The 17,530-nt window shown below is 28.9% G+C and overlaps 1 protein-coding gene across 10 annotated transcripts in view; it reads left to right on the top strand.

Annotated features, from left to right (window-relative positions):
* Nucleotides 1-17,530, top strand: part of LOC111639900 (protein kinase C and casein kinase substrate in neurons protein 1-like) — a 64,440-nt gene that overhangs the window by 25,951 nt on the left and 20,959 nt on the right. For 2 of the 10 annotated variants that reach the window (XM_023385871.1, XM_023385883.1), the window contains exon 2: nt 11,515-11,747. In XM_023385871.1, the coding sequence (XP_023241639.1) occupies nt 11,534-11,747 (214 nt within the window). In that variant the 5' untranslated portion in view covers nt 11,515-11,533. Of the gene's footprint in view, nt 1-2,721; nt 3,312-10,089; nt 10,109-10,176; nt 10,411-10,589; nt 10,916-11,514; nt 11,748-17,530 lie in introns of those variants that run through there. The other 8 variants (XM_023385857.1, XM_023385863.1, XM_023385914.1 and 5 more) reach the window with 8 other exon arrangements.

Here is a 17,530-nt window from a genome sequence, read left to right as displayed (position 1 = left end):
ATATTTAAATTTTAAATTTATTCTTTTATATTTTATCTATAAAGAAAGGCAAAGATATCTATAATTTAGAAATGGACAAGTCGGCCATATTGTGTCATACATTTTATTTGATTTTATAAACTTTTATGTTGGTTTTTATGTTTATAACTGTAAAATAGTATATGTATTACATTTATAACAATATAATGTTATAAATAGTGAATTATTAAAAGGTTAAACGTATAAAGAATAAGTTATTGAAGCCAATATTGATGTTAGGTCAGCCACTAAATGAATTGTTCAGTCTAACTGTTGAACCGAAGACTTATTGAAAATCAATAGTTACAACAATCTTTCGATGTAGCAGTTGTTGCAACAATTGTCAAGGATATTGGGCGAGGCTAACGTCATTTATGTTATAATTGATGTCGTTGTTAATCTACATACATCACTTTAGTTATAGATACTATAAAACGGCTTTAGCTAAACGTAGATTAATGACTGAATTCTCATTAAATTGTTAGAAATATGTCTTGTTAGAAAGCCGAAAAATGGATCCAACATTTTTCGTATGAGATAGGGATAATTTATAACACTCATTCGTTACGACAATCTCAGCTTATAGCTCGAAAAGTCATTATGAGATCGGCAATATCTACAAAACTGATTACGCTTAACTTAACAATATTTTCATATTTAAATATGGGATAAATTCTCTTTCAGTTGCTCATAAATAACAATTATAAATTACGTTATTCCATCCATGTTCCTAATTTACAAAAGTTATTCAAGTTACAGAGTTTTAAATGATTGAAAATTCAAGTTTTAAAATGGATTGGATTGGATGAGGCAATGTAATACTTGTACGATATGCCAAGGGAGTGGGATGCCTCTTAGGAGGACTTTTACAGGAAACTAGCACTTATTTATGTGAAGAAAACTCAGAAAACTCCACGCAGCCAACATTGATGAGGCGTGAACCCGCGACTGATCAATGTTTAGTGGTTTTTATTCTCTGGTAGTGATGAATCGGGAGAACTTCCTATAGGAAACTGACCCTTATTTAGATGTTAGGCACACGAAGAAAACCCGGAAACACCACGTGGCCAGCCTTAATGAGGCATAGCCATTATGAACTAAATTATGCAGCCATTGCTCCGTAATCCAGTTCATAATTGCAATTTAAAATCGGAATATAACCCTCACCCCATTTAAATCGTATAAAAAACATGAGTATTTTTTATGTAAATATGGTAAATAAAAAAATAAAATAAAATAAAATACACGTATTAACCGAATATACGAAATTACCATTTAAATTTTATAAAAGAATGTTTAATAATTTACATAAAGAAACATTAAATTTTTTTTAAATGTATAAAATATAAAAGAAATTTTAAATTGAGAAAACAGGAAAAATTCCTGTTACAGTTTTGAAAATTTAAAATTTCCTATTTCCTTTTTTTATTTTTCTTTTATGAATTTTTAAAGAATTTGTTACATTCATCTTGTTTTTTTTTTATATTTTTAAAGGATTTGTTTGAAGTACAATGAATGGTGACTTACTATAAGAAAAATTCTCTGTTTACTACAAAGAAATATTTCTTATTTTGAATTAAACTACTTTAAAAGATTAAAGTTTATAAAATAAATATTACAAAAAAAGACTATTTTGGCCATTAAATTTATATTTTAAAATGAAATTACAAACAATATATTTTTATATTGGCTCTATTGGTTTAGATATATCTGTAAGAGAATGTTGTTTTTCCTGATTTTCTTTTCCTTTTTTTTTAAATAAAGAAAATCAATTGCACTTCCATTTAAAGTGCCAGTCTTGTTGAAAGTTTTAATCTTATATTTTTGTTGTTGCTGATGGAAAAAAACAATAATTTAATAATATCAAAACTTCTTCAAGAAGTACTCTTCTTAATTTTTAGTTTATAAATATACAATAGTACTCTACATTAAGGCCCTATCAGATTGTGATCAGTAGGTTCTCCTTTCTGATAGGCCCTACTGTATAATAGTTTAATTAAATAGGACATACTGTATAATGTTGTATAATAACTTGTAATAAGTAGGGCCTACTGTATAATACTTTAAATAGGGCATACTATATTATGTATTATATTCTATTTAAACTATTATATAGTAGGCCCTATTTATTACAAATTATACAGCATTATGTAGTGTATATATAGTGCTGTATACTAATTTATAACAAATGCTTTGAGGTCCTCCTGTTTTAAAATATTTGTTACAAATTATTCATGACATTATATCCTTGTATATTAAGAAAACACAGTTTTGTTTTGTTTTAATACAGTAGAGGCCTCAAAAAAAAGTAAATAGTCTGAACCTCTCTTGAGATCTGAGAGGTCCTACTGTATAATTAAAATATTATATAAGTTTTTAAATAATTTAATTATTATTAAAAGAATTTAAAGTAATTTAAAATGGTGAGATAGAAGAAATGGTATGTTTGCTGAAAGAATTCACAAATGATTGGAAAAGAGTAGATTTATAAGGATGAGGAATTTTGGAAATCTGCATCTTATATATTTTGGAATTTATATAATGGAATGCATTAGTGAGATTAACGATTTGGAAATTCTTTTACTAGGTTCTAGTACCTTGTAAATAAAGCTAAATGGTTGAGGATTGTTGGCTTCATGGCTTGATATATGTAAACTTTTTATGCTATTTTTTAAATTATCCATTGGTTTTTATATACAGTAAAACCTTTCTAAACCGGACCTGGCATGGTACGAATACTTTTTCCGGTTTGGCAGGTTTCCGCTTTAAACAGGGATTTTTTGTAAAGCTCCCTTACGAAGAATTCTTCCCATTTAGGCAGGTACTAAGGTTCCGTCTTAAACAGTTTTTTTAGCATAGTAAATCACCGTTTCGAAGAATTCTTCCGGTTTAGGCAGGTTTCCGTTTTTATAAGGTTCCGTTTTGAAGAAATTTATACTGTTTACAGAGATTTCTTTAGGGTATCCCGCGTGAAACGCCTAAAATTATTTAGTTTCAATTAAATTTCTCGTGTTTAATTCTATTGTTTCCAAGTCTTTAGGCATTTTAGAACTGAATTACATTTAGATATTCTATTAATATTCTGGTCTATATCACGAATGTCTGATATATAATTTGTTGGCAACTTGACCATTTCATTCCTTGTTTTTCTATGGATAACTCCGTGTGTGCCAGACAATTTTTTCTTCCCGAATTTAGTACTGTGAACGTTTTGTATCGGGAATACCAATGTCAAGTTTACAAATTTTATAAATATTTACCAGCTTTCAGATTTTTCTTATGATGTTTCGTCTGTAAGTATTGCTTGCTCTATGCATAATTTATGTCCTTTCGTAGCGGAATTTGTTTCTTGTAACTTGTTTATCTAGACGTAGCCTATATTTTGCTTCTAGAATGTAATTTTGTACATAATTTATGCTTCTAGAATGTAATTCTATACGTAATTTATGCTTCTAGAATGTAATTCTATACGTAATTTATGCTTCTAGAATGTAATTTTATACGTAATTTATGCTTATAGAATGTAATTCTCTACGTAATTTATGCTTCTAGAATGTAATTCTCTACGTAATTTATGCTTCTAGAATGTAATTCTATACGTAATTTATGCTTCTAGAATGTAATTCTCTACGTAATTTATGTAGAATGTAATTCTATACGTAATTTATGCTCCTAGAATGTAATTCTGCATGTAATTTATGCTTCTAGAGTGCAATCTCTCAGCCACGAATAATTTGCACTCATACTTAAGCTCTTCTATTTTAAATTATGCTTTCATGCAGCTGCAAATTTTTAATTTGCAACTATTTATAGATAATGGCGTAAACTATAAGCGAATTTTTTACATAATTACTTCATTTTTTAAAGAGAAAATATCAAATTTATGATAAATATTTTAAAATATTAAACTATAAATATAGGAACAGGATTAAAACAAGTTTAATTCTCTACAAATTAAACTAAACTTATCGTGGAAATTAATTTGCAATTTAATATTTTAACGCTATGCGGTATTTTGTATCAAGATTTAACTGGACTCTGGCCAATATTACAATTTGCATATTTTATCATTTATTAATATTTATGAGTTCTATAATGCCTTTACTGTTTTAAAACTCGATAAAAAGATAAATATTATTTCGCTTAATTAACATTTAACGTTAATTAATCATAATATTACAATTTAATTTAAAAATTCCATTTTGTATCGTGATCCAGTTATTCCAAGAGTGCATTTAAAGCCTTAAAACTATCCTGAAAATTTTGTATATCTATCTATAGAGGATTTCCAGATATGTAAAGAATTATACGGACAGACAAACAGACAGACAAATCGTTATACATTTTAATCATTGAAAAATACGCATCTAAGGATAAATTTCATAGATCTACGAGATATTAATGAATAATACGAGCAGACAAACGTACGAACGAAACGTTAAAATTAATATTTTAATAGCAGAAATATAATTGAAATTGTATATTAAATATGTGATCAGTAGGTTCTCCTTTCTGATAGGCCCTACTGTATAATAGTTTAATTAAATAGGACATACTGTATAATGTTGTATAATAACTTGTAATAAAATGGGAATTTTTGGAAAAAAGATTTTTATTTTTTTTATTTTTAAAAATAAGAATAAAGATTAGTTTCAAAGAAATATTTCACTCGTCTCTTTACTTGTTTATGAAAGTTTCCTATCGACCAAGTGAAAGGAATTTTTTCTAAAGCAATTCAATAAAAAGGAAATTCAAAAATACTCTTCGAGAAAACTATATGAAGGAATTCCACATAGGAATTTATTCTTTTTCTTCTTAATGCAGATTTTATTTATTTCTTAAAATATATGTGAAGTCGAACTTCTGAACAGCGGTCACTGACGGAAACGTAAAAAGTGGCCGTTGTTTGGAGGTTATTCTGTGGGCATTTTTGTTTAAAAAGTTTCCAAAAGTGGCCGTTGTTTGGCGTTTATTTTGTGTGTATTTTTGTTTAAAAAGTTTCCAAAAGTGGCCGTTGTTTGGAGGTTATTCTGTGTGCATTGTCTGTTTAAAAAGTTCCTAAAAGTGACCGCTGTTTGGAGGTTATTCTGTGGGCATTTTTGTTTAAAAAGTTTCCAAAAGTGACCGTTGTTTGGAGATTATTCTGTTTCCTTTTTTGTTTAAAATGTTCCCAAAAGTGACCGCTGTTTGGAGGTTATTCTGTGTGCATTTTTGTTTAAAAAGTTCCCAAAAGTGGCCGTTGTTTGGAGGTTATTCTGTGGGCATTTTTGTTTAAAAAGTTTCCAAAAGTGGCCGTTGTTTGGAGGTTATTCTGTACGCATTTTTGTTAAAAATTTCTGAATAAACGGTCGTTGTTTAGAAGGGCCGTTATCGACGGTTCAATTGTGTATAGTTTGCTAATTAATTTTTTAATATACTAACATTTTTATTATATTAATTTTTTATTTAGTAATTACCGAAAGTCGCTAAAGTAATATCGGTTTTTTCCTAAATAACAATATCATCTATATTGATTATTGATGGTAGGTTAGCTGAGTTTATCTTTAATCAATAAACTGAACATTTCTTAACGATTTAATACATTCTTGCGAGATTTTCGTGAAGATTCTGTAAACGGGGATGGGAATATTCGGGATTTCGTGAAGCCATTTAAATCATTACGACTAATTCACGAAAATTTATGGAAATTTTTAAGTTATTTTAAATGGCTTCATTGATTTTCGTGAATTATTCACATTTTTAAGGGTTCCACGAATTTGTGGAGCTCTTAAAATAGCGATAGTTGGTCACAATTTCGTGCGGGTTTTCCGGTTTTTATACCTGTTTAACACCCAAATAGGAACCATTTTCTTATAGAAAATCCTCTAGGGAGTCCACGAAGGTCTTTGAAATAATTCAAAGAATTGATAGAATAAGGCAATCAGCGCATGGACGATCTTCCAAAGTGGCACCTTTTATGGACTTTTCTGAATTAGCCCTACTTTAAAGGACTTCACGCAAAAAAATACCCCTTTTCAACGTACTTTAAATGGTTATTCATGAATTAGCCATACTTTAATAGACTCCGCGAAGTCATTGAAACCCTATGAATACTTTAAGGAGCTCTACGAATTCAATGAAACCCTTCAGCTTGTTTAAGGACTGTAAGATCGTAACTAAAAGTATATGTACAGTAAAACCTGTATAAACCGTACTCGTATGGGTACCCAATATATTTTCCGGTTTGGCAAGTTTCCGTTTCGAACAGGTTTGTTTTTAACACAGAAAATTACTCCGTGTTCCGATGAATTCTCGTTTAGACAGGTTTGCGTTTTATTAAGATTTCATTTTAAACAGGTTTTATTGTATATAGAAAATAAAAGCAAAAAGTAGTACAAAAAAAAAGTGTTTAGGAGAAGTATATTTTGTATTTTTTATGTTTTTTTCCTTGTAGTATCGACTTGATGATGCGTTACGTTTAAATGCAGCACACGTAACGCATGCAGTAACCTAAAAGAATCCAATTACTGATAGTTCTTTCAATCATTTCTAGAATACTAACAAAGGAAAAAAGAAAAAGTAGATAAAGACCATCATTAATGAAAAATTGAATGCAATCGAGTAATAAAGAAAATCCTAATTAAGATTCGAAAGGAAATGACTAGAATTAAAAATAAATTATAATATACAATCGATCCGTTGAAAAAATAATTAAAATATAGTTTAAAAGTAATTTAAATTGATGATTGTTTCTAAATTTAAGTAAGGATATTCACGTTAAATAGATTTCCATGCATCTACCGAGTTACTATTTCAAGAATAAAAATTGTAGATAAAGCTAGATTGAATTGATAAACTTAACTAAACTTTTACGTTCAGGTACTGTACGTGTTAAGCTTACAGATTGGAGAAAAAAAAATTGTAAAATTTCTTTCAAAATAACTGTATTTTTTCATTTTTTAAGAGCAATTTATACAGTAAAACCTGTGTAAACCGGACTAGCATGTTTTTCCGGTGTAGCAGGTTTTACTGTATGTATAGGAGTCAAAATATGTATAACTGTACGTTAGAGTTGAAAAATACAGTAGGGGGCCTCACCCCAACTACTCCTAAAGCCCACCAGTGGATAAAACACTGGTAGTTGATGAGTTCGCACCTGGCAAATAGACTGACCACGTGGAGTTTTTCGCATATTTTTTCATGTTTGTAACACCTAAAATACGGGACAATTTCCCTATTTATATTAAGACTATTGTTATTAACATCAACTTTATAAATCTCCCCCCAAAAAAGCGCGAACAACGCCGGGCACGAGTAGCTAGTAACTTTATAAATACAGATTGTAAACTATTGTAGACTCTTCTACTTTAACACTCGAAATAGCGAACAAATACACCTTGCTATTCTTTACCTAATACGAATTCGATGTAGTGAACTGTTTAGTTTATTCCATTCAATATATCGAGGTTGCATTGTACATAAAATACAGTGGCCATTTTTTTTTAACAACAATAACCTCCAAACAAAGGCCATTTTGTTTGGAGCCGTTGTTCGCAGGTTTTAACTGTATTATTACATAAAAAATAGTCACATTTTTGCTTTACGCTTGAATAAAAATGTATATTTCTCTGATTTATTCTTATATAAAGTATTATTTTGAAAAATTACTGTATATATACATATTTTTGAATATATTCTTTAGTGTTTAGATGTATTATTATTATTATTATTAGCTCCGTTCAACATCTGATAAAATGATGGATACGGAGTAAATCTCTCTATTATTTTTTTGTTATAACCTATAATATAAACCAGTGGCAATCGGACAATTTTGAATAAAAATGCGAGAGGAAGGAGAGAGAATATTTTATAAATTTGAATATAAATTACAAAAAATGCAACTTCATGATTCTACATAATTCAAAGACATTTATCATTCTACTCCCCAATAAATTTTTCTTAACGTCACGTCCGTATGCCGATACGCTTCCACGTTAAGAAATACGGAATAATTTTATTTATAAAATATTTATCGCTTATAACGAACTTTTTCGTGATTTTAAATCGGGGTTCTCAATCTTTTTTACCATTTATAACACCTTTTTTAATTGGCTGATCCACATAAAACGGGGATCAAAGTCAGAGATTCCTTGAGGTCCTGGAGACAATTCTTGATTTAAATAACGCTCAAATAATCGAAGTACTTGTTGAAACTCGAAATTTGCTAACTGTTAAAGAATAATTGTATAATAAAAAACAATTATTTCGTCAGTTAATGATCGCTATTGTTAGTTATTACTTCCTGGATAAGCTGTACAGGCTTCAATTTGCAAACAAGAAGTGTCTAATGCATCCAGTTATATTTCGTAAACGTAAATAGGATGCAATTTTGTTGGACAATTTATTAAACAATCGAGACACACAGACGTTCTTCAATTAAGATAAATAAACGATTATAGATTCTGTACATGTATATATATATATATATATATATATATATTTTAGCTTTTTACTTATCGACTCCTTTCTACACTGATACAAAGTAACAACGAGCATACAGGGCTGCAATTTTAATCATATATATTATTTTAATTTAAAAAATAACGTGACTTCCGGTACAGACAGGAAATTTATATATTATTATTAATAGATCAGTTTGGGGCCCTTTGTTGGTGAAGGCCTCAGTCAATTGCCCCATTTTGCCCATATAATAGGTTAGATTGGAGCCCTCAGTCAATTGCCTCTTTTTTTTACCCGTATGGATAACGCGCCATTGAAATTAAATACAGTACGAATTAATATTACAGTCAAACCTGTGAACAACGGACATGATGGGAACATAAAACAATGGCCATCATTTGGATTTATTTTAGGGATTTTCGCTTAATTAAGTTTCCCGAAAAAGTAGTCGCTGTTTAGAGGTGGCCGTCATTGGAGGTTCGACTGTATGATTTACTTTATATTATTGAAATTCAGATATATTACTATTACATAACTATTTTTTTATTATAAATTTATATAGGTTTATAATAAAAATGAATTTGTACCACGACTTTCACATAATCTTTAGGAATTCCTGGACTCCCAAAATAAATCGATTGAATCCTTAGGGGTTGCCATCGCATCTGACCTTCGAGAGGGTCCATAAATTAAAATCTGCTGCTGTTCTAGAGAATAAAAAGAATTCAACTTCAAAACTGAATTAAAAAGTTCTAGAATCAATTTGTAGTGTTTTTCTAGAAAATAATTAATTTTTATTGCTTAATTTAAACTCGAATTCAAAGATTCAATTCAAGTTGAAGTGTTGTAAATTATTAAAAATTAAGAAATTATTGACCCTGAAGGAAATTTATTCAATAGGCACTTAATATAGGCATTTAATAATATTCAACAGGCATAAGTTTAATATGTCTCCATGCATTAATCCTATTAAGAAGTCACATTGAAAGTAACTATATCGATCGTTTAGATTTACCACTGCCGACAAATTTTGCGATTTTTTAAAAGAATTTATTCATCAAATATTATGAAAATTCATGTAAATTATAGATTATTAAATGACTAATAACTTCAAATAATTTTTTATCGATTTTTTTCGAGAATTTAACTTGAAAAACACCAAAAATTTCAGCTGCAACTTAAGAGTTTTCTTGGGTAATTACGGATTTAACGACGTTTCTAATGATACCAAAATGCCATTTTATCGAAGAAATTACCGGAATATTCTTGAAAAATATTCTCCGTAATTTTTTTTATTTAAAAAAATAAATACACGAGTCAATATTTCTTATAAAAGTGAAAAATTTGGCCTTAGAAAACTGAATATATATGACTTTGGCATGTAAATTTCGTGCCAGTGGATGGAAAATATGCGACGTGTGGAAATAATTTCTGTAGATTAAATGATTTTGAATACATTAATCAAAATCTTTACAGACATCTGAGAATATTATTTCCTATTGATCGGTTTAAAATGATTATAAATGGCTGGTTTTTTTTTGTCAATTTTCTCCTCGTCTACAATGCCTCAGATATTATTTTACACAGTTATAAATGAGATATTTTGCAAGCTTGCTCTTCCATTTTTGATTTTTATCTACTAAAAATCTAGGTACAGCCTGTATTTTATTGTATAAAATGAATTTTTATAGGCTTTAGAACGGATGCTCACACTGGAAAACAGGGCTATAGACTTTTACCGGTCATTATGTGGCCGTGCTAGCCTGTATTTGAATAGAATTTAAATATCAAAGTAGGACATAGGTCTACTTTCATTCATTTAGGAGTTTATGAATGAATAATACTTTAAAAAATGAATCAATGACGTGATTGTACAATGTACGCCTACGGGAAACGTTGGCCTTTGTTCGTATATTTCACGAATTGAAAGAGCTTAAAGTTCTTTTTTTTTAAGTAAGTAAATTTTAATTAATAGTTTCTTCATTAAAAAATCAATTTAAACCATATTTGTTTCTATAGAAATGCCCTTTCTGCTTAATCATATTGCCTGTAATTGCTAATTAGGGTCTAAAGTTAGAACCTAATAACGAAAATTGCGCATCGTTTATGGTATAATAAGCCCAATTATCCGATAGAGTTATATTTAAACTAATGAGAAACAAATTTTATAATAACTCACTAAAAAAAAAATGGAGCTTATAAATAACAATCACGTAATATGTCTATTACAGGAACACGTGATATGGGCAATAAATTTCTTATTTGCTACACGCTAAAAGTGGCTGCATTACTGTATAAAATGCGAAGAAAATGTAGTAAGGGAGCACATGTTAGGTCTTAAGTACACATGACCCGATTAAGGTCACCGCTCTTCTTCAGGGTCAAAGGTAAACGACACATACCTTGTGTTGATGTAGTAAAGCAAACATTCTCATCCCAGCATGTTTCACTAGTTACTGTATAAGTTATGAGTTTTTCTTTTCTATTATTAGATGTAGTAATAATTTGTTAAATTGATACTGGTAATTAAACTGCAGAAAATTTTTAACCTAATTTAAGCTGTAAGTTTGATTCTTTTACTTTCCAATATTGTTATTGTGCAAACATTTCCTATATTACTAGCAATTTATATATATGTTGAGCTTTCATACTGCACAATTATTGTTTATTTATGAAATTTATGTATTTAAATATATAAATGTTAATTCTTTCTTTAGTATAAATGAATGAATGAGTTACAAAAATAAAATAAAAATGTATTAAAGATTGTTTAGTAACTTTGCAACTGTCCACATATTTCTTTATTCAATTTTCTTATTGATTATTTAATAGGATGTTGCATAAGGAAATAAATACAGGGAACAATTATGTTGTTTACTGAAGTATACTAATGAGAAATACAATCATTATACCTGTAGTTATTTAATTTTTATTTTTTTAAATAATTTTTTCAAACATGAAACTTATATAACAAGTATCAATTATATATTAATGATTTACTGTTACAGAATTGTTATTGATTACATTCAAATACTTATGTACTTTTTATCGTTTCAGAATTTTTAATATTGACATCATGTCGCATCATAGTGACGATGCGGGATTAGTCGCCACGAGTGATAGCTTTTGGGAACCCGGAAATTATAAAAAAACAACAAAACGTATCGAAGACGGTTTGAGACTTTGCAATGATCTAATTCAACTTATACAAGAACGAAGTGACATAGAAAAAACTTATGCTAAAAATTTACGTGGTTGGTCCAAAAAATGGAATGATTTAATTGAAAAAGGTAACAAAGAAGTTGATCATTGTAGTATGATATTCAATATGATTTTTTAGAGTGAAAACTCAGATTTTTATAATATTAAGAAGATAAATCAATCCTAAAAATACTGTTTCTGATGATGTATATGAGGGAACTATAAGTTATAACTGTCAGAAAATCAAAATTAAATAAACTGAAGTAATTTTCAATAAAATACATATGTTTAATAAACATCTTAATAAGAATTGATCTCTGTCAGAATCCATCAGCATCCTGCAAAGATTGAAGGTTGTTCTAAAATTAGTTATGAGTTTAGGAATGATTCCTTGCAGACATGGCACTTAAAGGATGTATTTTAAAATTAGATACTTCCAAATACTTAGTCTAACACTTCAAAATAGATTTCTCAATTACACTAATTACAAATACTTGGTTTACTTAGTGTACTATCTAACACCATCTGAAAGATATGAGTATTTAATTGTATTTATAATTAAGAGCAATATTTGAACTTTAATATAATTATTTAGAAAAAATATATTTGTCAGAATTAATAGTATTTCTACAATACTGATGGTTTAGAGTTAACTAGTAATGCTAACTTTGAAACATTTTGGGAAACAAAAACAAAAAAATTGGTAGTGTTTTAAATAGCTATACACACCAAATATTAATAAGAAAGATAACATATACTGTCTGTCGGTGTTACGTAAAAAGAATAAATTTTTACATAACGCTGACAGACAGTATATGTTATCTATTTCCAAAAAACTTAGGTTTTGACAATTAAAACACTATCATAATATTGGCTTTAATAACTTTTTATTGTTAAAGCATATGTATTTTTGATTTAAGGGGTAAATTTGACATACAGGTCAGACTTTTTGACTTAAAGGTTTTCACTCTAGATTATTGATATATGACAACCTCAGAACAAGAGTGATCTGTCTAATTTTGGTGTTAATTTAAAGCCTTAGCATGTAGAGTTTGCTTAAAAGCAACTGTTCTATCTAATGCAAAACAGATCCAAGTAGAATTTGTTGTTACAAATTCCACTTGGATTCCAGGCATGAAAAGAAAATACAGAAAATACTATATAAAAGTTTTTGTTAATTATCTCAAAATTAGAATTTATTGACATGGACATAGATCACTCTTGCTGTAAGGTTGTCATATAACAAAAAATGTATATAACAAACATTCATATATAACCTTATAAAGCAACAGAAATTAATATAATAAGTAAAAAGCATATTTAACTAATCATAGTGATAATGTAACTTTTTAAAATTTAAATAGTGTTTGGCATATTTGTTATATTTTATTCTATTAGGTGCTAAAAACATTCTATATTGGGACATTGGTCTGATAAAGGTCATTAAAGATAACCGAAAATGTTAATGTTTTGCTTAATAAAGTTTATTTCTACATTTTTATAAGGTTGTATGCAAATGTTAATTGTAAAAATATATTATTGTTTTATTTGCAGTTTTATAAATTATTAAAAAGTGTTACCATGTATAAAGACATTTTTGTTATTTTTAAATGCATTATTGAATTTTCAAGCAATTTAGATATTATGATGATAAATTGTTTATCATCACAATATCTAAATGGCAACGTATAAATGACGTATGATTCACTAAAATATTGTTTAAAAATTGATTAGAAAGATTAACAATGATTTCTAAGCAGTGGTAAAGCAATTAAAATGATTAAAATTAAGATAAGTTATCAAAATTAATTACTAAAATAATTAGTTTGACATGATCTCACTTTCTAAATGTAGAAATTAATTTGACTGTTTCTATGTCTAGACTTTCAGTTACTGGGTTGGTAATTGATATTTTTAATATTAAGAGTGATGCAGAGTATCCATCCAGCCTTATACAGTGGGTGATCGGGTAACGAACATAATCCGTTCCAAGATTTTGTTCGCTATCCGAATTGTTCGTTAACCGATTATCGATTTACCGTAGGTTTTAATGGGAATTTAATTAATTCGTTCTGGAGACCTTAAAAAATAAAAAATATATACCTTCTTACTTATTTATATGTAATAAGTTAATAAAACTACATACATACACAGTGTTGCGTTTTTATTAGTCATGTTTTTTCCATTTGAAAGGGTTAAAGAATCTGTCTAATGTCGATTGCTTTTCTCTCTTCTTCACGATTTTTCGTAAGTAATTAATAGCATTGTAATTGTAGAGGACCCCAAGCCTCAACATGGTTTGAATGCCATTCTAAGACCGTTGTTCTGACATCCTCCCACTTCTACAAAGGATCTTTAATAACAGATATTGACATTAATCCTCTTTTTCAGAAGAAAACATATCTTGCCGAGTTTCTTGGTGTTCTTCATTCAAAAGTTCTAGGCGTTCTTCTGTCGTCAGATCCGTTTCAGGTTCCATTACAAACTCTTCGATGTTCTTTATTTCTCAGAAGTGATTTTTGTTACTGCTTTAGCTGCTGGAGTCTTTTTGATTATACATCATTTTTCTTAAATAAGATTGAACTGAGGCCTACTGTAGACCTGTTTATTCCATATTGCCCGGCAACATTAGATATCTTCTGTCCACTCTCTACCTTTGCTATTATACTCTCATCTTTCGAAAAGAAAAACAGACGCAAAACTTAACAAGTGCCTACCCAACAGTCTTGCGAATACACAAAAGAATTGTTTTGTCAGAAAAATAAAAGGCTGGAATTACAAGGGAGGATTTCAAAGTTCGGAGGAATGCTATCCGATCGGCTTGAGCATCAATGTCGACGTCTCCCACACTCCGAAAAGTTTTGAATTGTTGCCTGAAGACAAGGGAAGACCAATCGGTATTCATTATTTTACGTTGCTTCTTCTTGTATTTGTTCTGTGGGGTGTTCGTTATCCAATCATGTGTTCGTTGTCCGAACATAAAAATCTTTCGTGAAAGTGTTCATTATCCGATTTGTTCGTTATGCGATCTGTTCGTTAACCAATCACCCACTGTATATCTAATATACTAAAATCAAATATAAAGTCAAACAGTAAAGAGGTAGCGTGCTTCATAGATTTTATATTAGATTGATATGTGACTCAACTATTACACATATACAGCACATATGGTATCATGTTGATCTTCACTCTGAGTTATTTGAAATTCTGCTGCTTGGTCCCTCTCCCACTCCCACTCCCATTCCCACAAAAGATGGGATTTACATCTCTAAAAAAGCTTCGACTGAAAAAAAGAATCACTTAAACTATAATTAAAACAGTTGTTTAGATTATTGGTTTTAGACTCCAGGTCATGGTTTGTCTGAACCATTTCATATCATCGTATTAATAATTCCACCACTGATGATCTCACTGTACATATTTTTTTCTTGTTTCTCTCTTAATATGGAGGTGAAGATCCTACTTTGTTGCTGAATTGTATTTTTTTAAAATTGTTTACAATATATATATCTATTTTCTCATTTATATTAAAGTATATAAAAGTAGTTGGGTCATCATACTCTTTATCATAATCCACAGCTCTTTATATCTATGAAAGTAGATTTATAAACTATCAATACTATACTTTTATCTCAAATAAAGTTGTTTATATGAAATGCAAGCTTTTAATATATAAAAGATGGGATTGTTCAATTAAAACTTTTATAGATACTCTCAAGAAATAGAAAATAAAACAATTTATTATCTCTATTATATATCTTTTATGCTCTGGTCAAAATTGGCAATAATGAAATATTTATTGATAAGCCATAAATAAGTCACTTTGGTTTTACTTGTGGCCTTGAGCTTCTAGGAGTCTGAAATACATACAAATGTATTCCTGTCAACCAGGAACAGATTCAGAGACAAATATCGAGAGCATTTTTAATTTGCATAATAAAATAAACAATATTAATTACATTTTATAATTATTGCAGAAAGTTTTACTGCAATCTTGCAATCATATATGCCATTAGCTTTAATTAAAAAATTTAATTAAAAAGTTTTTAATTTTTATAAATTAGAAGATAAGGTAGTTTAATGGTATTTTATATTGTACAATACAGATTTATATGTATAGTACATTATATTTCATTATCTTGGATTATTTTTCTTTATCCTTGCAGGTATTGGGGTACACCAGTGACTAATTTAGACCTTCGCGGGCCCTAGACAAAATAATATTTACAGGCTCCTTTACAAATTTTGTATTACTATAAATACTGTATAAATAAAATTGTAATATTTAAAATTAAAGTATTTTTATTTTTACATTTGAATATCTTACTTACATTGTATTTTTGGAGCTACAATAAAATTATGCAGCAATAAACATTAAATTTTTCTCAACAAACAGTACTTTATTCTGAACTTCACCGAACTGATCTAATGCGCATATACAAACATTATCTAATTCTCAGTGATGATGTTAGATGTCGGAGCAGTAGGTAATGTTATTCTTAATTATTAACCCTTGAATATGGCGCTAATAATATAGTAATTCACAATACTAATAAAACAATGGCACGTTTAGAACCTATTATGGGCCCCAATTAATTATGGGCCTCGGGCAAGTGCCTTGCCTGCCTTGTGCCAAATTAGGCCCTGGGGTACACTATAAAATGATTGTTGAAGAAAAGATAAAATGACTGGAATTTATCAATTTCAGTAATTTATAATTGATATTCAAAGAATATTCAATTATAAATTGGATATTCCTTGAATATCATTAATGTATATGAGTGTAATGAAGTCATTTATCAGTAATTAACATTAGAAAGAGATGTTATAAAAGCTACTGTACAGTACTGTACTTTGGGTGTTACTTTTCAAGGTTAAACTATTCTGCTTGTGGCCCTAGGATTTGTGAGACCCTAGGCAAAATTTATTATTGAGGCCCATTAAAAGAGTGATGGATGTAGAGAGTGGTTTTATTTAGATCTAATTATATTAACATTTTAAATAGTAAAGCACATAATAAAAATAATAAAAAATCCAGCAACAAGTTGCTTAACTTTCCAGCAATGTTTTGGTGGTGCCATCTGTCNATATGATTCTGATATTTGATTTCCTTCCTGGTGTAGCATCGTTAATGTCCAGCAGTGTATGTACAGAAGAATTTCTATCACAATTTAATATAATTTACTTAAGAAAATTTTAATTATTTTTAAAACAATTTTAATTATCATTGATGTAGATTTCAGTTGAAGCCATTGAAAATATTCGCACAGTAACGTCTCTTCACCAGCAAGAATCATTTTACAATAGCTACGTAACATTTTTATCAGAGTCATCCAGGTAAAATGTTCATATCAATATGAAAAGTTTTTTTTATATTTTTAACTAATATAAAATGGCAAAAAGCTTAATTTTGAGGCTAGGGATGTGTTTTATGAAATATTGTAAATGTTAATAACAAGTAAAATCATCATTAAGTCCAACCCTACTAGAGATACACATCATCCCCTCTTATCTCCCCACCCTCTTGACCTTTAATCACCAAAATTCAATAGCATCAATCCTCCTAATAAACAAACCTCTCTGTAAAAATTTCAGAAATTTTCAACAAAAAGCACTAGAGTTATTAAGCTTTAAAGAGGGTGAACAAAATTGTACACCCCACAAACACAGAAAAACCCATACATACAGAAAAAAACCACCAAATATTTTTTCATTTCTTGATGTTTGAAGGTGTCCTGAGCCAAAAATATAAAAATCTTAGGGTGGTTATTTTTTGACCAATTCCTAACTGTACAATAGTAAAATGTGTACAATAGATTTAGAATAAATTGGAAAATTCAATAGATAGATGTACAGAAATTTACACTCAAAA

This window comes from Centruroides sculpturatus, unplaced genomic scaffold (genome assembly GCF_000671375.1).
Source record: "Centruroides sculpturatus isolate CEXI.00-Female unplaced genomic scaffold, Cexi_2.0 scaffold147, whole genome shotgun sequence".
Classification (NCBI taxonomy): Eukaryota; Metazoa; Arthropoda; class Arachnida; order Scorpiones; family Buthidae; genus Centruroides; species Centruroides sculpturatus.
Note: the sequence above shows the minus strand (reverse complement) of the source record. Positions and strands in the feature narration are given on the sequence as shown.